A 27,788-nucleotide genomic window follows, 5' to 3' on the forward strand; every position below is an offset into this window, starting at 1 on the left:
CTCGCAGCCAGTGTTGAGCTGCTCTTGGATCCCGCAGCCATTTTGTTACAGGGTGACAAGTGCTTGCTGCAGGAAAACTATTTTTTTGCCACTGTCACTTATTGTCTCATAGTAGATGATAAAATTGGTCCTTTCTAATGCTGCCTTTGCTCTTCATCCGGCGCTTGGTCTTAATCTTGGCCATATGACTGCAGGAATGTTTTTCTTTTTTTGCTCTAAGACCAAACGGATGCAAATGTTTATGGCAAGAAGGGAAGAGGATTCTGACTTTATCGTGAAGCAAGGGAATTTCTGAGCGATGGCAGGAGTAGCACACCTTATTTCACCCAACTTTGTAAGCAGATAGATCCCATTTTCTTCATGTGGCTTGAGGTCGTGGTCATTACAACAATATTTTGCAGACAGGCTTGTACTATGCTCTTCTAAAATGCAAAGCAGTTGCGGTTCTTCCTTCATATCGACTTGGCCTAAAACTCCTTCAGTTGATCAAGTGCTTCCTGCTTTTTAATATTGTGCCACGAAGCAGGGATTTCTCCTTTGCCTTGAAATTTCCCGTTGTAGCATTTTTCTAGCTCTGACCTGAAATGACACACAAACCATTTCCAGTACACTTGCATTGATGGATCAGGAGTAATTTTCCAAGTGTTATATGGAGGTCCTGCATCCCGGTATTTCTTGTAGGGGTACTGGGTCTCTTCACCAATCACCAAAAAACAGTCACTTGCAACCAAACTAGAACAAATATCAATGACCAGATCGTCTGTTTTATACCACTTGATTCCTGTCAAGCCTTGCGGACGATGGAAGACAAGCTGATGGTCTCCGTCGTGATTCGGCATGGTGTTTGTGCAAACAGCCCTACAAAAGGGACACTGCTCCCAGCACCCTGCAAACTGCTCGGCCAGGATTGTGTGAGGCTGCCTTTCAAATGATCTCATATTGGCACTAGCAAACTCTTCCCTGAGGTGATCTTTCAGGGGAGCCAGTGCTTCCGTCATGGCATTATTCAGGAACTCTATGTCTGTTATCTCCTGATGCTCAATGCCCTTCAGCTCCGTCCTGGGCAAGCGTAGCACCTCTCCAAGAGCGCTGCAAAATTCATCCAGCCAAAGAGAGATTTTGTCATTTCTGTCTTTTCTGTCTTTGACAATCCTGGTTGAGGTAAAAACAGCTGACTGGATGCACTCATAGCAGTGAGTAAGGGAGTCATCTAAAAACTTCTCCAGCCTCCTGTTCCCATCTAAACAGTACGTCTCAACACGTGTCTCAATGTATCTCTGTAAAAAGTCTCGTGGGCGTTTGAGGTACTGCATGAAATTCTCAAAATTTTCTTCTTCTGCCAGGTATCTCAGTATGCAAACTTCCAGAGAGGCTCTACTGCCATTGAAATCTGGGAATTTACCCTTTATGTCTCGAGCTATGGCAAGAGCTGTCCTCTCATAGACCGCTTCACGAAGAGCTGGGACAATCTTGTCACACAGGAAAACAGCAAATGTTGTGATAGAAGTGGCTCCCTGGCAGGAAATCTGGAAACACTTAAAGAAATCTTCTCTCTTGCTCTCCAGGTAGATGGTTGGATCATTTGCTTTTTTGAATGCTGTGTGCATGGCTTTAAACCTTTCTGCTGCCATTCTGCACAGATGCAGTGATAAATCTATGCTGTAGTCTTTATTAAACCTGTAATTTGCATCGCTAGGGACCGAGTTCACACCTTTCCGCACTTCATTTAGTATTTCATGAATAAAACTTTGACTGTAATCCCTTTTCTCCCTTTCCTTCTTATCAATGTTTGCCTTCACACACTCTATGATGTTATCTGTAATGCGTTCTATGTTGCTCACCTCAGCATGATCAAAATTCGTAGTCCAAGAGGGTAGCCAACCTTTTTTCTTAGTGACATGTTTCTTCAAGTCAACAGAAAATGCTCCGTGTTTGGGAAATGTCCTGATTCGTGCAGGTAAGTTAGGCTCCTGGAAGTGCTCTAGAAGGACATCTTCTATTTCCACATCGATATCAACCTGTTCCGGAGGGGGAGCAGCAGAGGAGACTTCAGCAATCCAGGTTGTCCAGAGAGAAATAAAGTTGTCTCTCAGTTCTCTTTCACTTAGACTCTGGCCTTTTAGAGACAGAGCCAGCTCCCTGCTCCTTTTCAGGAGCTCGCTTTCATACTCTGACTTCCTTTCATCCAGTTTACACTGGTTCTTCTTTAGTTCGATAAGATTCTCACACTTCTTTCTAGTTTCAAGAAGAAGAGATTCTTTTAGTTCTTTCAGCTTCAGTTCTGTGCTGCCTTTCCACTGGATCAGTATCTCACAGTCTGTGTCTTCAGTGAAATACTTTTCCATCTCTCTCCTGATGGCATCACTTGTCCCTTGCACTAGGTTTTCAAGGTGTTCTGTGATGACCTTCTGCAAGTCCCCATTCCGAATTTTATTGTCCAGTTTCATTTGCAAGTCCAAGATGTGACTCCTCAGCTGCGAGGTCCACTGGCTAAATGCAGTTTCCAGTTTCTTGTACGCAGCAATCTCCACTGAATTCTTGAAGCTGAAAATGAAGTTTTCATTCAGCAAAGCGTTCCAGAGGTCACTAATACGAACTTTCAAGCTCGAGAGCCTCAAAACACTGCCCTGCGACTCCTTCTTGGCAGCTTGGAGAATTTTGCTCTTTAATTCCTGGACGTTCTGGCTGTAGGTGGGGTTGGGCGGTGCCATCGGGGGGTTTCCTTCCCACAGGTGAGCAAAGTAATGAATGTGGGTGTTGACATCAAAGCGGATGACGTCACTGAAGCAGGAGACGTCACAGAATTCCTGCTGGGCAGCTGTCACGGTCATTTCATCCAGCTTTTCCTGCAGACGTCTTTGTCCTTCCATGTTCTGTTCCTTGGCAGTTATTTCGCCCACATTTTGGTGCACAAACAGGCAGCTTGGAGAAAGATTGACTTGCTTCATCCTCAGAAAAGCCTGCACAGCAATCTGAAGGACATCTTGCATTTCTGAAGGATTTTCTCCAAAGATATTGATCAGAGTCATGTTGCCGATGCCAATGACAAAGGTGGCCAGCTCGTTGTCGTGATTAAGGGACTGTTTATTGGCCATCTCTATGGCACGAAGTCCCTCTGTGTCAACAACAAGCATGTAATCAAAGCCCAAGTCCTGTTGCAGCTTCTCGTCCACTTTAATTAGCTGCATGAACGCTCCCCGGGTGCATCTCCCTGCACTGACATTAAACTGAAGACCAAACATGGCATTCAACAGGGTTGACTTCCCTGTGCTCTGGATGCCAAGCACTGAGAGAACAAATACTCGTTTGTCCCCTAGCTTCACAATTAATCTGTCAAAGATTGCGCCAACCCATCGTAACGGTACGTAAGAAGCATCGCCATCCATCAGCTCAATGGGATACCCTGAAACCATCAGATCAGCTGCAATTTCAGGTAGTTTGACAAAACATATCTCCTTTGAGTTCATTGATTCCAGAGCTTCATAAATCTGCCCTACCTCTCTCAAAATATGCTCAAGGCCAATGGACGAATCATTGATTTCGTTGGAGAGGGCATCTAACTTAGGCAGCAACAGAGGTTTCAGATTGTTTTTTTCGTTTCTTTTCTTTATTGCCAGGATTTGCGACCATAACTGGTGATACTGTCTCTTCAGTTCGTCAAGGCGATCGGAGGTCAGGTCATCCATAAAGACCTTCATCCACTGCAGGAAGTATTTCTTGGTATCTGCTGGCTGTGACTGGAGAAAACTGAGGACTGATTTCATCAGCTGATTGAGGGGGAACGCTTTCTCCAGTTGCTTCCTTCTTATTGCCGACTTCTCTGATTCAATTTGGCTCCGATGATGCTCTATGCTCTTGTTCCTCTTTTCCTCCAAGCGAGCGAGTTCTTTGTCCTTTTTGCACCATGTGGACCACAGCTTTCCTTGAAGAGGCAGTAGCTGGGATTTGATCTCAGACAACTTCTCTTTCTTCAGAAGCTTCACCAGTGCCTGTGCCTTTTCTTTGGCTGTCACACACGCGTCTGTATCTTCATCGACTAAGAATCCGTGCTTGCGAGCTTTGTCCAGGCAGGCGTCAAGGCTGAAAAGCGTGTTAGACCCTTCTAGGAGATCCCTGATTGTTTTTGTCAGCTCACCCATCAGTTCTGCTTCGTTTCTGTTCTTGATACCTATTCTTATGTTTTGGCTAGATCGGCCAGCCGAAACGTTCTCTTTTTCAGTGAAAAGACAAACCAGAGGCTTTTGCGACTGCCACAGGTCACGTAAAATTTCCATCCCTTTCTTGTCACTCTGATCAGACTCGGCTACGAGAGCCACGTTCACGGCAGATATCTCCTGTAGAAACTGCAGCTGTTCTTCATGATCCCTTGCATCTCCGTGCAGGTTACAGAAAGCCACACAGCAGTCAAAGCTGTCGTCGTCGCTACCCCGGGGACAGTACCAGGAGATCTCCACAACACCTTTCATCAGCAGACAGTTTTTGGTGCTGCCTTTGCAATGTCGGTGGAAAAAAGTGTCGTGTTTTTGTTTGCTCAGCAGAGCATTCAGGATCTGAGACTTGGAAGAGGAGGGAGAACTGCCGATCCGTATGAAGGACACGATGGGTGTCTCTGCCTGATAAATGAGTTTGTTTTTGTAACTGTTAATTCTGACCTCCTCTCCTGACTTCACAGCCCCTTTCCAGCTCTTTTTTATTTGGCTGAGGGACCAGATGGGGAACTCTATCTGTGAATTGCACGGGTTGGGTACCAGGAGAGGTAGCGCAAATTGGCAGAAAGCAAGCTTTGTTGAGATGTACTGTCTCATGAAATCGTCAGCACAATGAAAAATTGCCATCTGGAGGTCCATGGGGTGCACATGACTCTCCCTGGTTGCACGTTCAGGGGCTTCTTCCTCCAAATCAGTGAAAAAGTCATCAAAGGAATCCAAGGGTTCATGCTCTTGTGGTGTGATTTTTGGCACGGGTGCGAGTCCTGGGTCGCTCTCGTCCTTGCAAGTCAGGTACCTCACCTGATAATCCACAGTCAATAGCTTTTGCAAGAAGTAAAAAGGTAGTTCATTGTCCTTGCTGGGCTGGCTGTCATGTAAAGATGTCTCATATATGATGTGGAAATCTTCTGTCCCCATTTTTCTTGGATAGTGACTTTCTAGTCCAAGGCGTGTAAGTAAGTGGAGGAAATCTTGGTTTGCAATCACTTGATTTGCTCTGGATTCGCTGCCATCTGATTTGGGTTGGGACTGACTGGAAGGCTCCGTTCTCTGAAAAGTGTCTTCCATGTCTTTGATTATACTGTTTTTCTTCAGATCGTCACATGTGTCCTCCAAGCGCCCACTGATGAAGGCACGCAAGTCACTTTCCAGCATCTCCCAGTCTTTGACTGCTCTGTGCTTTTCGAGGAGAGACTTTATCTCTGCGGACCATAAGCTTTTCATCTGATCTTCCATGAAAACTAAATGCTCATTCTTCTGCTCAGGGGACACCTGATCTCGCTTTGCCAGCACATCCGCAAGGCTGCTGGTTCTGTAAATGCCCTGCAGGGCCAGCCCCTCCAACGCCCGCCTCAGGACCTCCGTGTCAGGGACGTTCTCACCCCTGCCCACTGACAACTCCTGCTGCTCCAGGTGCTTCTGGATGCTCTCCAGCACATGCACCAATGACTTCTCTGGTGGTGGTGCCCAGTACTCTTTGGGAATCTCCATGGCTTGCCACAGAGTCTCCTCTTTCTGTCTTATATCATCCTTGTTGTGGCTGTGGCTTTTGTGCATTTTTTGCAGCTCTTCCAGGGCTAGCTTGGCCGCTTCTTGTCTCTGCTTTGTCATCTCCAAGCGCTGCTTCTGCAGGTCCTCAAAAGTTTCTTTGTTGTCTGTTAGTTCCAGGAGTTTTTGGAGCGCCCTTGTTTCCCAGGAGTACCGTACTTTGCACTCCAGCTTAAGGTAGTCTTCATATTGCAGATGTTTCAGGGCTTCTCTGGACTTGACTCCCAGTGTCTCCAACAGTTGGGGGAGCCAGTATCCACCATCCAAAGAAGAGGGCTGTCCAGCAGCTGCTGGATTCCTCCTACCTGGCTGCAGGAGCCCAGCCTGGGACACCCCAAGACCCAGAGGGTCTCCATCCAGGACATGGATGTGCCTGCTGCTTTCTCATTTACAGGTCTCCATCCAGGACATGGATGTGCCCGCTGCTTTCTCATTTGCAGGTTCAACCCTGAAGCTGAGTGTGCATCCAAGAGACACCACACACCCTCACTCTGATGTGGCCACACAACCGCCATGGACAAGGTGCTGCCTTCAACAGCACCCACGTATACCAAACAGGACTCATAAATCCATACATACAGACAGCCGCGGGCATTCCTGCACCCTCTTACCAGCCCCACGCGTCTCCTGCTCGCTGGCTGGTCCAGCTCGGTGCTCACCAGCAAACAGAGGCACGCGCTCACACACTCATCTCACGGACACCCCACACTCACAGGACACGCTCACCCTGAACACGGAGCACCGAGCACACGGGCTGTGACCTGTGGTCCCTCTCCAGCGGCCGGCACAGAGCCCCTCACTCGCCCTGCTCACGCCCGTTCACCCCAGGAGCTGCTTCTCTCTGGTGGATGGGAAAACTCCGGGTTGTCCCTGTCCAGAGCTGCACCTGGAGCATCCTGTTGGCCCATCATTAGTGACTGGAGACTTTGGGTCTCTGGCATTGTCTCCGGGACCCCCTGTCTTTCCAGTTTGTGTGGGTTTGTTTATCGTTTCCCCTGTCATTGATTATCCCATCTACATGGGAAAGGTCCTTGACTGGTAACTTCAATGGAGCTGACGCTCTCACTGTCCATGTACCTTTACACCCTTTTGTTTTGTTTTTTTTTTAAACACTGTCATCCAAACCTGACAATTGTCTCTGTCTCAATTCAGTTGGGTACCAAAGAGATTTATTCAGTGCACAAAACCTTCCTGCGCATTCAGGTTTTGTCCCACCAACGACACAAGACTCTTACCAACACAGGTATTGATCCACGGTGCTTGTGACTGGGCTCTCAAACCTTTTCAGAGCCTTTAGTGTCAGCTTTGCCTTTAAAGTCAGTGAAGATTCAGGCACTATGCTCAATGGATGTGGGGTCTGATTCATCTCACCTCACAGCAGATGCTCCTTTTGGTCAGAAGCTTGGCTTTCCCGAGGACGCAGGCAGCCAAGGTCCCCAGCTCAGCTGAGACAGCACACCGTCACACGGTAGACAAGCCTGGGGTGTTAAGAAGAAGATGGGGACCACCTCAAGAATTCAGGAGGAAAAACAGCAGGAAGGAAAGGCCCAAAACCCTAAAGGAGAAGACCAGACAGTCAGGAGATGGCAACCCATCACCACGGAGGATTCATGCCAGGGGGCAGTGGAGGCCGTCCCTTCTCCACCACTGATGACTGCCCGGCCAGCAAAGACTCGTCGGGGCATTTGGGGTGGTGACCAGACAAGGGTTTCACCTGGGACCTAAACCCACGTACTCATGGTGTACGTTAGCCCAGGGACGGTTTGCAAGGTACCCATCTCCTGCTTGAAGTCTCTTCTGCACGCAGCAAAAGGTGCCCAGAAGGTGCCTTGGGACAGGAGTGTAATGCCTTACACCACAACAGCATCACGGGGAGGCAGACCAAGCCTGGCCATGAAGTCAAAGCTCAATCTGACTGTAATTTTAAAAGGATCCCCCAGCACAGAGATCCTCCCCCAGTACCCGACTACCTGCTGGGGGAGAGTTAATGTCCTTCCTAGCAGCGGGTATAGTGCTGTGGTTCGGATTTAGGCTGGGAATAACGTTGGTAACACGCTGACGGTTTAGCTGTTGCTCAGTAAGGCTTGTGCTAAGTCAAGGACTTGTCAGCTTCCCGTGCCCTGCCAGCGAGGAGGTGCCCAAGAAGCTGGGAGGGGACACGGCCAGGAGAGCTGACCCCCCTGCCCAAGGGATATTCCATACCATATGATGTCATGCTTCAGATATAACTGGGGGTTGGCGGGGAGGCGGGACAGCTCGGGAACTAGCTGAGCATTGGCTTCAGGTGGTGAGAAATTGTGCTGTGCATCACGTGTTTGGTATATTTATTTTTTTTCCGTCCTACTAAACTCTCTTTATCTCATCCCACAAGTTTGGGGTTTTTTTTCCTTTCCAATTCTCTCCCCCATCCCACTGGCGGGGGTGGGGGTAGGTGAGCAAATGGCTGTGTGGTTGTTTTAGCTGCCGGCCGGGTTTAACCACGACAGGGTTAAACCACGACAATCGCACATCTGCTGCTGTGGGTGAAGCTCAAGCCCTGAAGAGACGGGGAGAAACACCGCCGGGGCTGGCTCCCTCCAGCGACTAAGCCCCCACCAGCAGGACGGGGAGAGAAGTGGAAAAGGAGAAGCAAGAAAAAACCTCCTGGGTCGAGGTAAGGAGAGTTCCTCAGGAAAGGAAAGCCACGCGTGCCCGCAAAGCAAAGCGGGGTGTTTATTCACCACTTCCCATCGGCGGGCAGATGCCCAACTGCAAACGCCGCAGCCGCCAGCATCTCCCCTTCCTCCTCCTTCCCCCAGCTTTGATTGCTGAGCACAACGCCGTGCGGCATGGTCCGCTCGGGTCCCAGCTCCGTCCCCTCCCAACTTCTCGCCCGTTGACCCGTTACCAACCTCTTTCAGTCTCAGATGCCCAAAACTCCGCACGGCTGCGATGGAGAACGTTACCTCCAGCCCAGCCGGACCCTGGCACACTCTGAAGTCCCAGCGTGGCTTCAGATTTCTTCAAGGATAAGGAAGAAGCCCCACGCAATTGTGTTAGTGCACGCAGAGGACCACCAAGCATACTTATGGCGTAACTTGGGATCGCTTTCTTCCTTGGAAGTGAAGGAGGGCAGCATGAGCTGTGTATTGGGTTGCGTGGCCAGGTTTTGGTAGCGAGGGGGGCACTACAGGGGTGGCTTCTGCAAGAAGCTGCCAGAAGCTTCCCCCATGTCCGACAGAGCCAAAGCCAGATGGCACCAAGAAGGACCCGTCACTGGCCAAGGTCGAGCCCACCAGTGATGGTGGCAGTGCCTCTGGGGGAACAGAGTTAAGAAGGAAAAAAAACGTAGTGGGAGCTTTTGCAGCCAGAGAGAGGAGTGAGAAGACATGAGAAACTCTGCAGACACCCAGGTCAGTGCAGAAGGAGGGGCAGGAGGTGCTCCAGGCGCCGGAGCAGAGATTCCCCTGCAGCCCGTGGAGGACCCCACACCTGAAGGAGGCTGTGACCCCGTGGGAAGCCCACGCTGGAGCAGGCTCCTGGCAGGACCTGTGGCCCCGTGGAGAGAGGAGCCCAGGCCAGAGCAGGTTTGCTGGCAGGACTTGTGACCCCGTGGGGGACCCACGCTGGAGCAGTTGGTGAAGAACTGCAGCCTGTGGGAGAGACTCACGTTGGAGAAGTTGGTGCAGGACTGTCTGCCGTGGGAGGGACCCCAGGCTGGAGCAGGGGAGGAGTGTGAGGAGTCCTCCCCTGAGGAGGAAGGAGCGGCAGAGACACCGTGGGATGAACTGACCACAACCCCCATTCCCCGTCCCCCTGTGCCGCTGGGGGGAGGAGGGAGAGAAAGGGGGGTGAAGTCGAGCCCAGGAAGAAGGGAGGGGTGGGGGGAAGCGGTTTAAGATTTGGGTTTATTTCTCATTGCTCTACGCCGTTTTGCTTGGTAAGAAATTAGATGAAATGCTTTCTAAGTTGAGGCTGTTTTGCCCATGATGATAACTGGCGAGTGATCTCTCCCTGCCCTTACCTCGACCCACCAGCCTCTCGTTAGATTTTCTCTCCCCTGCCCAGTTGAGGAGGGGGGTGGCAGAGCGGCTTTGGGGGGCACCTGGCCTCCAGCCTGGGTCAACCCCCCGCAGGTGCCGTGGCACTGCCTGCACCCCGTTTCACGGGCACAGCCCCCTTGAGAGCGTTTTCCCCAGCCCCGCGGCGGGGAACCGGGCTCTGGAAGGGCTTGTGCCTGCGAGGGGCCGCTCCAGGGACCAGAGCGCTTCGGGTGGTGAAGTCTGACTGCGGGAGAGGCTGGGGGAGCTGCATCCCACCATCGCTCCACAGAAAGGCAAAGGAAAACCTCTCCCCCTCGGCTTGGGCACAGAGCAGGATGTCCCACGAATGCCGCTCATTACCCCACTGCTGCCACGGTCTCTAACGAGCGGCGTGGGAGGTACGCACCACCACCCGCTGCCCGTGCCGCCAGCCCGAGGACTGCACCCCAGCACCCGTTGCCTCTGCACCCCCGTAACGCTGACAGAGAGCAGGCCGCAGAAAAGGCTGTTATCAATCGTGTTCCCCAAATGACCCGTTTCAGCTTCCGAGGCCACGGGAGCACCCGCAGGGCTGCCCTCCCACCTCCCCTTTGGCCCTGCAGTCTCGCTCCGACACGTCCCAGCCCGGTTCCCGGTCTCCGGAGCGGGGGAGCAAACGGCACCAGGGTGCAGGAGCATGCACAGCTCCGCAGCCGCCCTGGCCCCCGGCGCGGCTGGGCTTCAGGCCAGCACCATCCTGACCCGCCGCGGGGCTGGTGGTGCCCGGGACAGGGTCAGCCCTGGCTGGGGGGAGCGGTTCCCAACCCGGGAACGGGCCGGCAGCAGGGCAGGGGCTCTGCAAGGGGTCTGTCCCTAGAGCAGGCAGCGGGTCCCTCCCCAGCCAGCCCCGCTGCCAGCTCTTGAACCCCGGCTTCGCCCCTCTGCAGACACCAGTCCGCCCCTGAATCCCCCCCAGATGCCTCCTCCTTCCCCACCGGCTCCTGCTCTGACCCTCCCGCTTCCTTCCTACCCTCCCAGTTCAACCCTTGCAGCACACAAAGGTCCACCGAGCCTCCTCAAAGGGGCTGGCGAGCAAAGGCTGCTTCCTCCATCCCACGCTCGGAGCAGACACAATTCACCTGCTGCCCTACGACCCCGTTTTTCCTTCCCCGGCATCTCTCAAGTGATGGGAAAACACATGAACTATGAAGCAGAAGACAAACAAGATCCCTGCTCTGTGCTGGTCCCCAGCCCCAGCGCTCATCCGGAAGGTCCTACCGTCTCCCTCCGGTGCTCGGCAGCTCCTGGGCTGGTGTCAGCCCAAACTCTCTCTATAGTCCCCGAGCTCTTACGTGGGCTGCTGCTGCTTCTTTATAGCAGCATAAAGCAGAAGTTAAACCTTCCTGGAAATCAGGGTATTGCCTGGAACAGTGTGAGAAAGTGAAACTTGGCAGCTGCTTCCCGTGCTGGAGCTGACCAAGCTGTTCAGAAGGCAGCACCAGCCCTGGGCACCCACACCAAGCACCCAAATCCTGCCCTGGGCTCTGCACAGCGGTGTCTGGTGCACCCATCCAGCTCCGGCAGGGTGCTGGCAGAGCTGCTGCCTGCGACCGGGGTGAAAGGCAGCAGGGGCCGGGCAGTGCTTGGGGCTCTTGGCTCTTACCCCCGATCCCAGAACCCCCGACTGGTTTGGGTGGGTAGAGACCTCCCAGCCCATCCAGTGCCACCCCTGCCATGGGCAGGGACACCCTCCACTAGCCCAGGTTGCCCAAAGCCCCATCCAACCTGGCCTTGACCACTGCCAGGGAGCCAGGGGCAGCCACAGCTTCTCTGGGCACCCTGGGCCAGGGCCTCAGCACCCTCCCAGGGAAGGATTGCTGCCTCCCATCCCATCTCCATCTCCCCTCCTGCAGCTTCAGGCCATTCCCCTTGGCCTGTCCCTCCCTGCCCTTGGCACCAGCCCCTCTCCAGCTTTTCTGGAGCCCCTGCAGGGACTGGAAGGGGCTCCAAGGTCTCCCTGCAGCCTTCTCTTCTTGATGTGGTTTAGGCCCAGCCGGCAGCTGAGCGCCACGCCGCTGCTCACTTACCCCTCCCCCAGCGGGATGGGGAGGAGAACGGAAAAGCAACGGCAAAGCCTGGATGTGGTGGTTTTACCCCAGCTGGCAGCTGAGCACCACGCAGCCGCTCGTTCACTCCCCTCCATCCGGATGGGGGAGAGAATTGGAAGAGTTAAAGTGAGAAAACTCGTGGGTTGAGATAAAGACAGTTCAATAGGTAAAGCAAAAGCCGCGTGCACAAGCAAAGCAAAGCAAGGAATTCATTCACCACTGCCCATGGGCAGGCAGGTGTTCAGCCATCTCCAGGAAAGCAGGGCTCCGTCACGCGTAACGGTTACTTGGGAAGACAAACGCCATTGCTCTGATCGCCGCCGCCCCCCCTCTCTCTTCCCCCAAGCTCCCTATAAACTGAGCATGACGTCATATAGTGTGGAATATCCCTTTGGTCAGTTTGGGTCACCTGTCCTGTCTGTGTCTCCTCCCAACTTCTTGTGCACCCCCAGCCATCCCGCTGGCAGGGCAGTGCAAGAAGCAGAAAAGGCCTTGGCCCCGTGTAAACACTGCTCAACACTAAGTCCATAGAACAAAAACATCTCTATATTCTCAATGCTGTCTCCAGCACAAATCCAAAACGTATCCCCACACTAGCTACTATGAAGAAAATCAATCCTCTCAGCTGAAACCAGGACACAGGTGATCACCAACCCACAGGTTATGTAGGATCAAAACATACATATTCATCATCTTTCTCAGAAAAGGCAGTCCTATGATAATCATTTCTTAGAGTCCATTTCCATATGCTCCTCCCTGTCAGGCATGCTCAGTGATTGGAGTCGGTGGTCCTCAAGGGTCTCTGGTGGTCGTCAGTGGTCTTGCACCCGTGTCCGCTGGATGACTCCCTTCATGCAGGCATGCGCAGTATCCTTTTTGCAGGTGCACCCTTCCATAACAACTTACTTCACAAGATTGATGTCCCCGAACCTATTGTCCGGCTGGGGAGGGACTGTCCAAGGAACGTAGCAGCATTGTACCTTGCCATGGTCAGTTAGCTTCATTACCTATTACCTTGGTTACAAACTAATTATCTCAACCCGATTCTATAGTTTCTGTTTCACAGCCCCTATCCTACGGTTACATTTCCCCCCTTTGGAAGTTTTGAAATAATCACTTTTCAATACTTCCACTCATATTTTCCTATCCTAGACACATTACAGATGTTCTGAAACTTGTAACCATAGCATCTACACCCCAGCTTGTCTGCTCATGTTTCTCTTGTGCAAGTTCTAACATAACTTGTGGAGTTACTATTACCTGATTTTCTGGTGTTACCCACCATCCTTCCATATTCTGAGATGCTTTTAAGTGCTCTGCCAATTGTTCATCTAGTTTACTGTACCTTGCTTTTAAATTTGGAATTTTCATCTGTTTTACTGGTGCTAGTGCAAGGACACGTTGTTCTGCAGCCACCTTTGCAGTTTTATCCACCAATCGATAGTTACAGCCATCTGACCAAATTGATGTGCCTTGCAATGCATTACGGCCACCTCCTTCGGTTCCTGCACATCTTGCAGGAGTTGAAGAACTTCCTCCTTATGCCTTATCGGTGATCCTTGGGCTGATAACAGTCCTCTTTCTTTCCAGATGGCTCCATGAGCGTGGATGACACCAAATGCACATTTGGAATCCGTCCATATGTTTACCCTTTTCCCTTCTGCCGTCCGTAAAGCCTGCTTTAACGCCACCAGTTCTGCTTTCTGCGCTGATGTATTTGCAGGTAGCGTCCCTGACTCCAATATCTTGGTGGTGGTAACAACAGCATACCCAGCCATTCGCTTTCCTTCTTGCACGAAACTGCTTCCACCCGCAAACAGTTCCAGATCAGGACCCTTCAAAGGTTCGTCCTTCAGGTCCGGTCTGCTGGAATAAACTTGTTCAACGGTTAGCAGACAATCATGTTCCAATTTCTCAGTAGGATTTTCTGTTGACAGGAACATTGCTGGATTTACAATTGCTGTGGTTTTTAATTCCACATCATCTTGTTCCAATAGGACAACCTGGTATTTCAACATTCTGCTAGGGGATAGCCAGTGACCCCCCTTTTGTTCTAAGACAGTTATGACCATATGCGGTACGTATACCACTCTCTTTTGGCCCATAGTCAATTTTCGGGCTTCCTGAATCAGCAGCACCGTTGCTGCCACAGCACGCAAACATCCCGGCCATCCCTTACTCACGGTGTCAAGTTGTTTGGAGAAGTACCCCACTGGCCGCTTCCAGGATCCCAGCTGTTGCGCCAGCACTCCAAGGGCCAGAGGTTGCCTTTCGTGCACAAACAGCTCAAAAGGTTTGGTTAGATCAGGTAAACCCAATGCTGGGGCCATCATTAATGCCTTTTGAGTTCTTTAAATGATTTTTGGCATTCAGGTGTCCAAGTCAAGTATTGGTCTTTGGATTCCTTCAGGGCTTCATATAGGGGTTTCACATACAGTCCATAATTTAGAATCCAGAGTTGACACCCCCCAATCATTCCCAGAAGGGCTCTCAGTTCCTTTGGGCTCTTAGGTTCAGGGATCTGACAAATGGCTTCTTTTCTTTCGTTCCCCAATTGTCTCTGTCCTTGAGATATCTCAAATCCCAAATAAATCACTGCTTCTTTCCCTGTCTGGGCCTTGTTTCTGGAAACTCTATATCCTCCTTGGCCCAGGAAATTCAATAAACTGACAATCATTTTAAAACATGTTTCTTTGCTTTCTGCTGCTATCAGGATGTCATCCACTGTAATAATATACCCTCTCCTTGATTCTGTTTCTTCCACATTTCTAACTCTTTTGCCAATTGATTTCCAAATAGCGTGGGGCTATTTTTAAATCCTTGCGGAAGTACACTCCATGTTAGTTGCATTTTTCGTCCTGTAGCAGGACTTTTCCACTCAAAAGCAAACATGCTTTGACTTTTTGTATCCAGAGGTATGCAAAAGAAGGCATCCTTTAAATCCAGTACAGTAAACCATTTATGTTCCTCTTTCAAAGATGTCAGTAAAGTGTATGGATTGGCCACTACTGGGTGTATATCTTGAACTATTTGATTTACAGCCCTCAGGTCCTGAACCAATCGGTATTCCTTACCTCCTGATTTCCTTACTGGTAATACCGGGGTATTGTATTCTGATTCACATTCTGCTAACAGCCCATATTCTAAAAATTTTGTAATTATTTCCTCTAATCCCTTTCGAGCCTCCCACTTAATAGGATACTGGATTTGTCTTACCGGCTTGGCTCCAGGTTTTAAAGTCACCTTTACCGGTTCTGCCAGTTTGGATCGTCCTGGAACTTCACTTGTCCATACTAAAGGGGTTACTGCATTGTCCACCGCTTCTGGAATCTGTTCCTCCTTGGCGGAATCCTGTAACATAAACACTCTCGCCTCTATGGCTTTTGATTCTGGTATTAGTAATCTAATTTCTCCATCTTTAAAAATTATTTGTGCATCTAATTTGCTTAATAAACTTTGTCCCAATAAAGGCAATGGACATTTGGGCATGTACAAAAATTGATGTGTTACCCACTGTTTTCCCAGCTTAAATTTTAATGGTTTCAAGAAAGGCCAGTTCTCTTTTCGCCCCGTCGCACCAACAACCTCTGCTGATTTATAGCTGAGTTTTCCTTTACATGTTTATTATTCTCAGTCAAGATTGCCAGAATTTTTCCATCCCTTTGCATTTGTCTGACTTCTTCTTCTTTTTCTCTGTTGTTATACACAGTCCAGGCTACTTCAAGCATTTTACCTAAGTCTCTGGACTCAGCCCCTTCCAGTTTCTGGAGTTTTTTTCTAGGGCCGATATTCCCATAAATATAGAGGCCAATTGTATAGCTTCTTCTGTGGTGTTTTTTGTTTGTTTGCTTGTGGGTTTGTTTGTGTTTTTCTCCTCTGGGTCCAAATTAGTATATTTTCTAGTAGTCACCTTCAGTCTTTCCATAAAGGCTGAAGGGGACTCATTTAATTCTTGTCTCACTTCATAAAGTTTAGACCGATTACTTGCTTTTGGCATTGCATGTCTAACACCAAACAAAATCCACCTGATACCTAAACATCCCTCTGGGTCCCGGTTGATTAGGGTCCCACTCTGGATTTGTGGATGGAAAATTCTGGTCCACTGTCCCTTGTATAATCCCATTAGCATGAGCTCCTTCCACTTGTTTTCTGGCTGTATTTAATACCATTTTCTTTTCAGTGTCTTCCAACAAAGTATCCAATACTACTTTGAAATCCTCCCAGTTGGGGTTCTGGGTTCTGATTATTGTTTCAACTACTTTGGCAACTCCTTTAAGATCATCTCGTTAAGTGCCTGCAGTTTCTTTCCCTGGTCTTAAATCAGTTCTTGAGAAGGGAACTTTGACCATTACCGGACCCTCGTTACCAACTGCCTGTCGAAGAGGGGCCTGGAGGGGAGTTAATCCGTCTCCTCCCCCTCTTCCCCTTGTCCTCCCAACAACTGGGCTGAATCCTTCCGCCTCCCCTTCCACAGAAGGGGCGGAAGCATTATTAGCCCCCAGATTTTGATCCCCTGGATCATTTCCTAGCCTTCTGCGAGGTGCAACCAATAATTCAACATCATCGTCTTCAAATTCACATTTAAACCACTGTTTACCAATATCACAAGCTGAGCAACCTTTTTCAAATTTTTATCAGGTTCCTGCCCCTTTAATGCCATTACCACAGAATGAGATGAAACCAGTTCACATTGCCTTTGCCATTCCAGATGATTTCGCAGTGTGAAAAACAAATCCACATATGCCATTTCATTCCATTTACCTTCCCTTTTACAAAATAACATCAATTGCAAAATTGTGTTATACTGCAATGTCCCATTTTCCAGCCACTTTTCCCCACTCTCTATACAGTGGCCACCAATGATTACAATATTCAATCAATTGTTTCCGAGTCAAAGGATCAATTTTTCCCAGATCTTTCCAATGTTCCAAAATACATCCCAGTGGTGTTTTTCATGGGATTGGTTTCTTACTCGGAAAAGTACCCATTTCCCAGGGACTCAGTGGTTGTGATTGTGCACTATCACAAGCACTTAGTCAGAGGGACCCCAACCTGTGTTAGAGCTCCCTCAGGGATTTCTCTCGGTGTGGGCCTGTCCCACCACGGTGGTAAGAGAAATCTCAACCTTGGAGGCTTCCCCTCCCCAGTGGGCCCTGCTCCACAGGCTTTCGCCTAGCAGAGACTTTTACCTGAGACGTCTCCCCAGCCCAACTCTGCGCAGCTTTCACCGCGCCTTACGAGCAGGCCTCCCGTGCGCCCCTGGTGCGGGCCTGTCCCGCCACGGTGATGAGAGCCACGGGGCTCCTTGAATAAGGCCTTCAACTTGTGCTCTTGGTGCGGGCCTGTCCCGCCACGATGGTAAGAGCAAATATTCAAAAGAGCAAATATTTAAATCAAATAAGAATGCCTTTACCTCTCCCAGGGGTCTTGCTCAAAGCTCTTCGGTCCGGGGATCGGAGGTTCTCCCCGAGAATTCCCCGGTGCCGGCTGGAGGTCCTGCGATCCCACGGATCCGTCGAGGTTCAAGAGCAGAGTCCCATCTGGGGTGCCAAAAACTGTCACCGAAATCTGGGAATAAACCTCGTAACACCAATGTAGTGTTAAAAGGCAGGCATTCTTTCTTGCAGCGCTGGATGCACGGGGGATTGCTCCACCCAACGTGCATGCCAGGTGATCACCAACACACAGGTTATGTAGGATCAAAACATACATATTCATCATCTTTCTCAGAAAAGGCAGTCCTATGATAATCATTTCTTAGAGTCCATTTCCATATGCTCCTCCCCGTCACGCATGCTCAGTGATTGGAGTCGGTGGTCCTCAAGGGTCTCTGGTGGTCGTCAGTGGTCTTGCACCCGTGTCCGCTGGATGACTCCCTTCATGCAGGCATGCGCAGTATCCTTTTTGCAGGTGCACCCTTCCATAACAACTTACTTCACAAGATTGATGTCCCCGAACCTATTGTCCGGCTGGGGAGGGACTGTCCAAGGAACGTAGCAGCATTGTACCTTGCCATGGTCAGTTAGCTTCATTACCTATTACCTTGGTTACAAACTAATTATCTCAACCCGATTCTATAGTTTCTGTTTCACAGCCCCTATCCTACGGTTACACCTTCAGGTCCTTGGGGGACGTCTGTGGCCTGGAGACTGCAAGGGATGGAGAGGAGGGGGCATCAGAAACCACATCATGGAAGTGAGGACCCTCCTGAGAGGGGCAACCCCCATCTCCTCCCAAGGAGCGCTTGGACATCCCCCTGTTCCTTGGTGCTTGGAGGTGAAAACCCTACCTCAAACCAGGTAGGTTTATTCCAGCGAGGTTATCTGATGGGGGAGACGGTCAACTGGGAAACTAAGGGAAAAAGGGGGAACCAAACCCAAAAATACACCAAGACACCGACCTGACAGAACAGACATGGAGACAACGGCAGGAAACAAACCTTGCCAGTGTGGGTGTGCGCTGCAAGGACTATGTCCTGGTTCTGGCAAGGACAGAGTTAATGTCACAAGGAGCCAGGACAGGTGACCCAAGCTGGCCGGGGGCTACTCCATACCATGTCACGGTCATGCTCACCATAAAAGGGGGCTAGTCGGGCAGGGGAGCGACGCGGTTTCCGCAGTTCTGGGAGGTTTCCGCAGTTCTGGGACGGGCTGAGTGTCTGGTCCGTCTGGTCCGTCGATCGATCTTGGATCGGTAAATTGTTCTCTGTTATCACCCATTGTGAATATCTGTTATCAGCACTGTTGTTGATTGTTTCCCTCTCCCTTGCTGTCCCAGTAAACTGCCCTTATCCCAACCCTCGAGGCTTTGCCGTTGTTTTTCTGTTCTCCTCCCCATCCCGCTGGGGGAGGAGTGAGTGAGCGGCGTGTGGTGCTCAGCTGCCGGCTGGGCCTAAACCACGTCAGTCATTTTGGCGCCCAACGTGGGGCACGAGGGGTTGTGATAATGACAAGTCTGACCCAAGTGTGTTAAAACAAAGTTGTTATAAGCATTTATAATGTTATTGAAACAGTCGCTGGTCATAATGATGTTCTGGTTGGTCACATGGCTCTGGTTTGTAAACCTGTGTTTACTCTATGCAATCCCTGCGGTGCTGTTTATCACCTCTGGGAGAGGGGTTCCTGTTCTCATGTTGTTGTATTGTGTGATTGTCCTGGTTTCAGCTGAGAGGATTGATTTTCTTCATAGTAGCTAGTGTGGGGATACGTTTTGGATTTGTGCTGGAGACAGCATTGAGAATATAGAGATGTTTTTGTTCTATGGACTTAGTGTTGAGCAGTGTTTACACGGGGCCAAGGCCTTTTCTGCTTCTTGCACTGCCCTGCCAGCGGGATGGCTGGGGGTGCACAAGAAGTTGGGAGGAGACACAGACAGGACAGGTGACCCAAACTGACCAAAGGGATATTCCATGCTATATGACGTCATGCTCAGTTTATAGGGAGCTTGGAGGAAGAGAGGGGGGGGGGGCGGCGGCGTTCAGAGCAATGGCGTTTGTCTTCCCAAGTAACCGTTACGCGTGATAGAGCCCTGCTTTCCTGGAGATGGCTGAACACCTGCCTGCCCATGGGCAGTGGTGAATGAATTCCTTGCTTTGCTTTGCTTGTGCGTGCGGCTTTTGCTTTACCTATTGAACTGTCTTTATCTCAACCCACGAGTTTTCTCACTTTAACTCTTCCAATTCTCTTTCCCATCCCGATGGGGGAGAGTGAACGAGCGGCTGCGTGGTACTCAGCTGCCGGCTGGGGTAAAACCACGACAGTGATAATGACTTATGATAAGATATCATCGACAGTCATGGGTCTGAGCTGGTACGTGTATGTAGCATTTCGGTCAGGCCCGTACCTCGGTCAATATCTTTCAGAATTGATTCATAATTGCACCCAATCTATGGGGAAGACGGGGGGGATACCTTCTCCCACTCTTTCACCTCCCCTTTTCCTTTTGGTTGGTCACAACAATTTGTGAGAATTTTGAATACCCTTGGAATGTTCAGGCCAGTACATTCCTATTGCTAGGTCTCCTGCATGTTTTGCAAGTCCTGTTCAGGGTTAGCAAAAATTGTTTCAAGAATACCACCCAGGGATCTTCCCCAAGGCTGAATGGTCAGGGCTGGCATGGCATCTGGGAGAGTATGGGCGGGTATCTAGAGACCTTTTCACCCCCAATGGTTTGGAGCTTCACTCCTGAACAATTGCAAGACCCTGATAAAATGGTAGGATATTTGAAAGGAAAATGCTGTGGGGATTCTGAGGAGACACAACTTACTGCGCTGTGCTGGGCCCTGGCCACAATCTATCAAACACTGCTTGATAGCAGACAGCACCATCCAGAGGGAGAGAGCGAACCCACAGGCACTGCAGCTACCCAGGCCCCCACAACAGGCACTGTAGCCGAGCCAAAAGATCAACCCATACCAGTATCGGTCGCCCCTATACACAAAAAGAAATACACAAAGAAATCGGTTCGCTTAGTGAGAGATGATGATGAACTGAGACCATCACGAGAACAAGAAGAAGAGCCAGAACCAGAAGTGATCACTCGATCTCTGTCCCTGAGTGAGCTGCCAGATATGCGGAAAGACTTCAGCCACCTTCCAGGGGAGCACATTATTACCTGGCTGCTCCGCTGCTGGGATAACGGGGCCAGTAGCCTGGAACTGGAGGGCAGGGAGGCCAAGCAGCTAGGATCCTTGTCTAGGGAAGGGGGCATTGACAAAGCAATTGGGAAGAAGGCACAGGCCCTCAGCCTCTGGAGGCGACTCCTGTCAAGTGTGAGGGAAAGGTATCCTTTCAGCAAAGATGTCGTATGTCGGCCAGGCAAGTGGACTACCATGGAGAGAGGTATCCAATATCTGAGGGAATTAGCTGTGCGGGAGATGGTGTATTATGATCCAGACAATGAACAGTTGCCCACAGACCCCGATGAAGTCCAATGTACCCGACCCATGTGGCAAAAATTTGTGCGAAGTGCACCATCATCGTACGCCAACTCACTGGCAGTAATCGACTGGAAGAGTGAAGAGGCACCCACAGTGGATGAAGTGGCTGGCTGACTCCAGCAATATGAAGAGAGCCTTTCTTCCTCCCTCGTCTCGGCTGTGGAGAAACTGTCCCAGGACGTCCAGCAACTCAAAGAGGATATATCGTACTCCCCACCTGCACAGACCCGCATTTCAGCTGTTAGGAGTAAGCATTTTTCTGCTCCGGAGAGGGGATATGGAGCATACACACCACGAGGTATCCTGTGGTTTTATCTGCGGACCACGGAGAAGACATGAGGAAATGGGATGGGAAGCCTACCTCAACCCTGTGGGCATGCATACATGAGCTACAAGGCAAGACAGCTGTACAAAGGGACTCTTCCAGAAAGAACGCTGCTCCAGTTTCCACTGGGCAGCCCCCCAGATCAAGTGGAAGGCCTGATCGCACTTATGACCCTCTTGAAGGGACTTCTAAGTCCTTTTTGCAAGAGGTGAGTAGTGACTATGATGAGCAGGATTAGAGGGGCCCTGCCTCCAGCCAGGTGGAAGAAAGGGACAATAGAGCGTATTGGACTGTGTGGATCCGATGGCCTGGCACATCGAACCCACAAGAGTACAAGGCCCTAGTGGACACTGGTGCACAGTGTACCCTAATGCCATCGAACTATGAAGGGTGGAACCGATCTCTATTTCTGGTGTGACGGGGGGATCCCAACAGTTGACTCCGTTGGAGGCTGAAGTAAGTCTAACTGGGAATGAGTGGCAAAGCACCCCATTGTGACTGGGCCAGAGGCTCCATGCATCCTGGGCATAGACTACCTCCAGAAAGGGTATTTCAAAGACCCAAAAGGCTACCGGTGGGCTTTTGGAATAGCTGCCTTGGAAGCGGAGGAAATTGATCACGGCCGTAAACGAAGGTGAAGGGGCCTGCGCAGGAAATCTCGTTTTTAGGAATAAGGTGGCATGATGGGCGGCGTCAGATCCCAATGGATATTATCAATAAAATAGCAGCCATGTCTCCACCAACCAACAAAAAGGAGACACAGGCTTTCTTAGGCGTTGTGGGTTTCTGGAGAATGCACATTCCAAATTACAGTCTGATAGTAAGCCCTCTCTACCACGTAACCCGGAAGAAGAATGATTTCAAATGGGGCCCTGAGCAACAACAAGCTTTTGAACAAATTAAACAAGAAATAGTTCATGCCGTAGCTCTTGGGCCAGTCCGGGCAGGACCAGATGTAAAAAATGTGCTGTACACCGCAGCCGGGGAGAATGGCCCTACCTGGAGTCTCTGGCAGAAAGCACCAGGGGAGACTCGAGGTCGACCCCTGGGGTTTTGGAGCCGGGGATACAGAGGATCCGAGGCCCGCTACACTCCAACAGAAAAGGAGATATTGGCAGCCTATGAAGGGGTTTGAGCTGATTCAGAGGTGATTGGCACCGAAGCACAGCTCCTCTTGGCACCCCGACTGCCAGTGCTGGGCTGGATGTTCAAAGAGAGGGCTCCTTCTACACATCATGCAACCGATGCTACGTGGAGTAAGTGGGTTGCACTGATTACACAGCGGGCTCGAATAGGAAGCCCCAAACGTCCAGGGATTCTGGAAGTGATCACAGACTGGCCAGAAGGGAAAGATTTCAGAATGTCGCCAGAGGAGGAGGTGACACGTGCTGAAGAAGCCCCACCGTATCATAAACTAACAGAAGATGAGAAACCATATCCCTCTTCACTGATGGGTCCTGTCGCATCATGGGAAAGCATCGAAGGTGGAAGGCCGCTGTATGGAGTCCTACATGGTGAGCTGCACAAGCTGCTGAAGGAGAAGGTGAATCGAGCCAGTTTGCAGAGGTGAAAGCCATCCAGCTGGCTTTAGATATTGCTGAAAGAGAAAAGTGGCCAACACTGTACCTCTATACCGACTCATGGATAGTGGCCAATGCCCTGTGGGGGTGGTTACAGCAGTGGAAGCGGAGCAACTGGCAGCGTAGAGGCAAACCCATCTGGGCTGCCCCACTGTGGCAAGATATTGCTGCCCGGCTACAGAAGCTAGTTGTAAAGGTACGTCATGTACATGCCCACGTACCCAAGAGTCGGGCCACTGAGGAACATCAGAACAACCAGCAGGTGGATCAGGCTGCCAAGATTGAAGTGGCTCAGGTGGATTTGGACTGGCAGCGTAAGGGTGAATTATTTCTAGCTCGGTGGGCCCATGACACCTCAGGACATCAAGGAAGAGATGCGACATATAGGTGGGCCCGTGATCAAGGGGTGGACTTGAGCATGGACAACATCTCACAGCTCATCCACCAATGTGAAACATGCGCTGTAATCAAGCAAGCCAAGTGGGTAAAGCCTCTGTGGTACGGAGGACGGTGGTTGAAATATAACTATGGGGAAGCATGGCAAATCGACTACATCACGCTCCCACAAAGTTGCCAAGGCAAGCGTTATGTTCTTACAACGGTGGAAGCAACCACCGGATGGCTGGAAACATATCCTGTGCCCCATGCCACTGCCCGGAACACTATTCTGGGTCTTGAAAAGCAAGTCCTGTGACAACATGGCACCCCAGAGAGAACCGAGTCAGACAACGGGACTCATTTTCGGAACAACCTCACAGAGCCCTGGACCAAAGAGCATGGTATTGAGTGGGTGTACCACATCCCCTATCATGCACCAGCCTCTGGGAAACTTGAAAGGCACAGTGGACTGCTAAAAACTACCCTGAGAGCAATGGGTGGTGGGACTCCAAACACTGGGACACACATTTAGCAAAGGCCACCTGGTTAGTTAACACTCGGGGATCTGCCAATCGAGCTGGCCCTGCCCAATCAAAATTTCCACACCCAGTAGAAGGGGATAAAGTTCCTCTAGTGCGCATGAAGAATATGTTGGGTAAAACAGTTTGGGTTATCCCTGCTTCAGGCAAAGGCAAGCCCATCTGCGGGATTGCTTTTGCTCAGGGACCAGGGTGCACTTGGTGGGTGATGAGAAAGGATGGGGAAGTCCGGTGTGTACCCCAAGGGGATTTGATTATGCATGAAAATAGCCAATAAATTAAATTGTATGATGTTAATAGCTATATACTGTATCAATGGTAGGACCATAAGAATCACCCAAAACTAATGAAGGATGGACTTTGGAACTAGAACTGACTTCAACTGGTGCCCAGGAACTTCATTGAAAAATCACATCTTTGACGTCCAGACTGCAAGCATGGACCACAGCAGATACACCAGCCGCAAAAAAACTCCGGATGCAGCGTGCAACAATCCGGCAGCACGCACCATTGCTCCTGCTCTGAGAGACTGTACTGGCAGATGGAACCCAAAGCCATGGACTAAATGAACTCGATGGACGCTTTAGAGCAATGGCCCATGGAGTAAGAGAATGGTGTCAGTGAAACAATCTGGGCATGACGTAGATGGTATGGAATAAGGGGTGGATAATGTCCTGGTTCTGGCAAGGACAGAGTTAATTTCCCAAGAAGCCAGGACAGGTGACCCAAGCTGGCCGGGGGCTATTCCATACCGTGTGAAGTCATGCTCACCATAGAAGGGGGCTAGTCGGGCCAGGCAGCGACGCGATTTCTGCAGTTCTGGGAGGTTTCCGCAGTTCTGGGACGGGCTGAGTGTCTGGTCCGTCTGTCTGGTCCGTCGATCGTTGGATCGGTAAATTGTTCTCTGTTATCACCCATTGTGAATATCTGTTATCAGCACTGTTGTTGATTGTTTTCCCTCTCCCTTGCTGTCCCAGTAAACTGCCCTTATCCCAACCCTCGAGGCTTTGCCGTTGTTTTTCCCTTCTCCTCCCCATCTGTGGTGGGCTGACCCTGGCTGGGGGCCAGGTGCCCACCAGAGCCGCTCTGTCACTCCCCTCCTTCATTAGACAGGGGAGAAAAAGTACAACGAAAAGCTTATGGGTCGAGATAAGGACAGGGAGAGATCACTCACTAATTATCGTCATGAGCAAAACAGACCGAACTTAGAGAGGGAATTCATCTCATTTATTACTAGGTAAAACAGCATAGAGGAATGAGAAATAAAATCAAATCTTAAAACACCACCCCCAACCCCTCCCATCTTCCCGGGCTCAACTTCACTCCCGGCTTCAACCTCCTCCCCCCTCAGCGGCACAGGGAGACGGGGAATGGGGGTTACGGTCAGTTCATCACACGGTGTTTCTGCCGCTTCTTCATCCTCAGGGGGAGGACTCCTCTCATCGTTCCCCTGCTCCAGCGTGGGGTCCCTCCCACAGGAGACAGTCCTTCACGACCTTCTCCAACGTGAGTCTCTCCCACAAGCTACAGTCCTTCACCAACTGCTCCAGCGTGGGTCTCTCCCATGGGGTGCAGACCTTCAGGAGAAGACTGCTCCAGCGTGGGTTCCCCACGGGGTCACAAGTCCTGTCAGCAAACCTGCCCTGGCGTGGGCTCCTCTCTCCACGGGGCCACAGGTCCTGCCAGGAGCTTGCTCCAGCGTGGGCTTCCCACGGGGCCACAGCCTCCTTCAGGTGCCTCCACCTGCTCCACCGTGGGTCCTCCACAGGCTGCAGGTGAAATCTCTACACCCCCTCATCCTTCCTCCAGGGGCTGCAGGGGGACAGCCTGCTTCACCATGGTCTTCACCACGGGCTGCAGGGGAATCTCTGCTCCGGCACCTGGAGCACCTCCTGCCCCTCCTTCTGCACTGACCTGGGTGTCTCCAGAGTTTCTTACACCTTCTCGCTCCTCTCTCCAGCTGCAAAAGCTCTCTCTAACTGTTTTTCCACTTTCTTAAATATGTTATCACAGAGGCGCTGATTGGCTTGGCGGCGGGTCCGTCTTGGAGCCGGCTGGCGTTGGCTCTATCAGACACAGGGGAAGCTTCTAGCAGCTTCTCACAGAAGCCACCCCTGTAGCCCCCCTGCTACCAAAGCCTGGCCACACAAACCCAACACACCATCCCGCCAGGGGAGGGGTGAGCGAGCGACCATGTGGCGCTCAGCTATGGGCTGGGCCTAAACCACGTCAAGGGTGGAGACCCCCTTCCCACCGCACGAGTACTGAGAGGGAAGGCAGCAACACCACAATCCCTCCAGGCACTACCAGAAACAGGCTGAACGCACAACAGTCCCCCTCTTTCAGCAAAAGCCTTGTCTTCGCAGAAGCAAAATCAGTCACTTCAGGAGGCCTGGCTCAAAGCTGAGCGGCTTTGCTTACCTTTTTGCAGCACCCACACAAAATCACTCTCTTGCATGGCCTTTCTAAACACGCTTAAAGTTTACTCACAATTCCACACACAATCTATCTTCCACGGGGAACCTCGTGCAACCTGTCACATTGGTCAAACTCGCTCTACCAAGTCCATTTATCTCCACCTGATCAGCTCTGAGCGTGCAAAGGAGAATGTGAGCAAGCCCTGACCACTCCTGCCCCCCCAGACTGCTCCAGGAGGAGATCAGACCCGCGCACACAGCCTCACCCAGCTGTCCAAGACAGCACGTCACCTGCTTCGCTCCCTGAACGCATCAGACTCGTCCTGACCGTCCTGCACACTTAAATGACAACCCATGAACCACCCTGGAAGGATGACTGCAACGTGGCCCGACGTGGTGGATCCTAGGACAAGAGCAAAGCAAAGGAGAAGGTGAGGTGAAACCTTTTAGCTTCACTGGGCAACGGGCTGGGGGTGCCCCGTTTGCAGGCGGACACCCCTTAACTCCCTGCAGGGCACATGACGGTCCCCCTGTCGTCGTCCCCAAGGAGGGGTCCCACGTCTCACACGGTCACACCTCCACTGCGCTGGTCCTCGCTGCACTCAGCACCCCCCACCGTGAAACAGCCCGGGGGGGCAGGGCGGGAAGGACAGGGGAAAAGCGCGTTGTTACACCGCATTGCCCGGCCCCCACTGCACGGCCCACCCGGGAACAGCCCGTGCGGCGGGACGGGGGACCCTGCACGGAGCCGAGCACCCACCCGGACCTCACCGCCGCCGTGGCGGGGCACCGGGGGGACACACGCTTCGTACAGCCCTTCCACCGCACCCACCCCCCCCTCCACGGCACCGGGCCCCGCTGCGGCTGCCCCCCGCCCCCCCACCGAACCGGCCTCCACGGGGCCACCACCTACGGCAGCCCCCGCCGCCCCGCCACGGCACGGCACGGCACGGGGGGTTCCCCTCAGCTCCGGGCCCCACGGCACCTAACCCCCCCGGTGTAGCTCCCTCCCAAACGGCGTCCCCCGAGCCCCCCCGCCCCGACACCCCCTCACACCGACAGGCCCCGAGGCGCCCCACGGCCGGGCCCCCACCAGCGCCAGCACCAGCACACCCCGACCCCCGCGTCCCGCTCGGCGCGCCGGTACCTTGTACTTGCCGAAGCCGGCCAGCTGCTCGGCGGTCACGTACTCCATGGCAGCCCGCTGCCCGGCCCGGCCCCGCCGCTCCGCGCCCGCCCAGGCCCCCGCCGGCCGCCGTAGCCCGCCTCTCGCCGCCGCATCGGCCCACCCGGCGTGGCCGTGACGTCACGCGCCACGCCCCACGGCAAGGCCAGGGGCCCGGCTGCCGGAGGGCGCCGCCTCTCGGGCGGGAGGACGCCGCGCTCTCCCCCCCCCCGCTGACGGAACGTTTCCCGCTGGCACTACCGCCTCTAAAAAGGCTCTTTTGGGGGCAGAAATAAAGAAATAAAGAGCCGGGGAGGTCCCGCCGGGGTGGATCTCGCCGCAAGGGCAGAGGAGGGCGGGCCAGGGGCGCCCGCGGAGGCGAGGGAGGCCGGCTGTCCCTGAGGAGACCAGGCACTGCCGAACCCGGGCGGCCCGCCTCTCCCCGCGGCTGCCGACCCCCTGCGTCTCGCTGCAGTTTTATCGGTTTTCCCTTAAAGAAAAGTGGAAGAGAACGGTGGTGCAAGGGGCCCAGAGCAGAGGGACCTTCCCAATGCAGCTTGGGCTGGCGGGTCCCAGGCGAG

At 52.0% G+C, this 27,788-nt stretch overlaps 1 protein-coding gene across 1 annotated transcript; it reads right to left on the minus strand.

Moving 5' to 3' along the window:
* On the minus strand, positions 1 to 27,237 carry LOC142601134 (interferon-induced very large GTPase 1-like). The gene is made up of 2 exons (XM_075749466.1): positions 27,190 to 27,237; positions 1 to 6,080 (listed from the first exon to the last, which is right to left on the minus strand). The coding sequence occupies exons 1-2, from the start codon at positions 27,235 to 27,237 to the stop codon at positions 468 to 470; spliced, it is 5,661 nt and encodes a 1,886-aa protein (XP_075605581.1). The 3' UTR covers positions 1 to 467.
* Positions 27,238 to 27,788: the final 551 nt, after the last annotated feature.

This window comes from Balearica regulorum, chromosome 3 (assembly GCF_011004875.1).
Source record: "Balearica regulorum gibbericeps isolate bBalReg1 chromosome 3, bBalReg1.pri, whole genome shotgun sequence".
Taxonomy (NCBI): Eukaryota; Metazoa; Chordata; class Aves; order Gruiformes; family Gruidae; genus Balearica; species Balearica regulorum.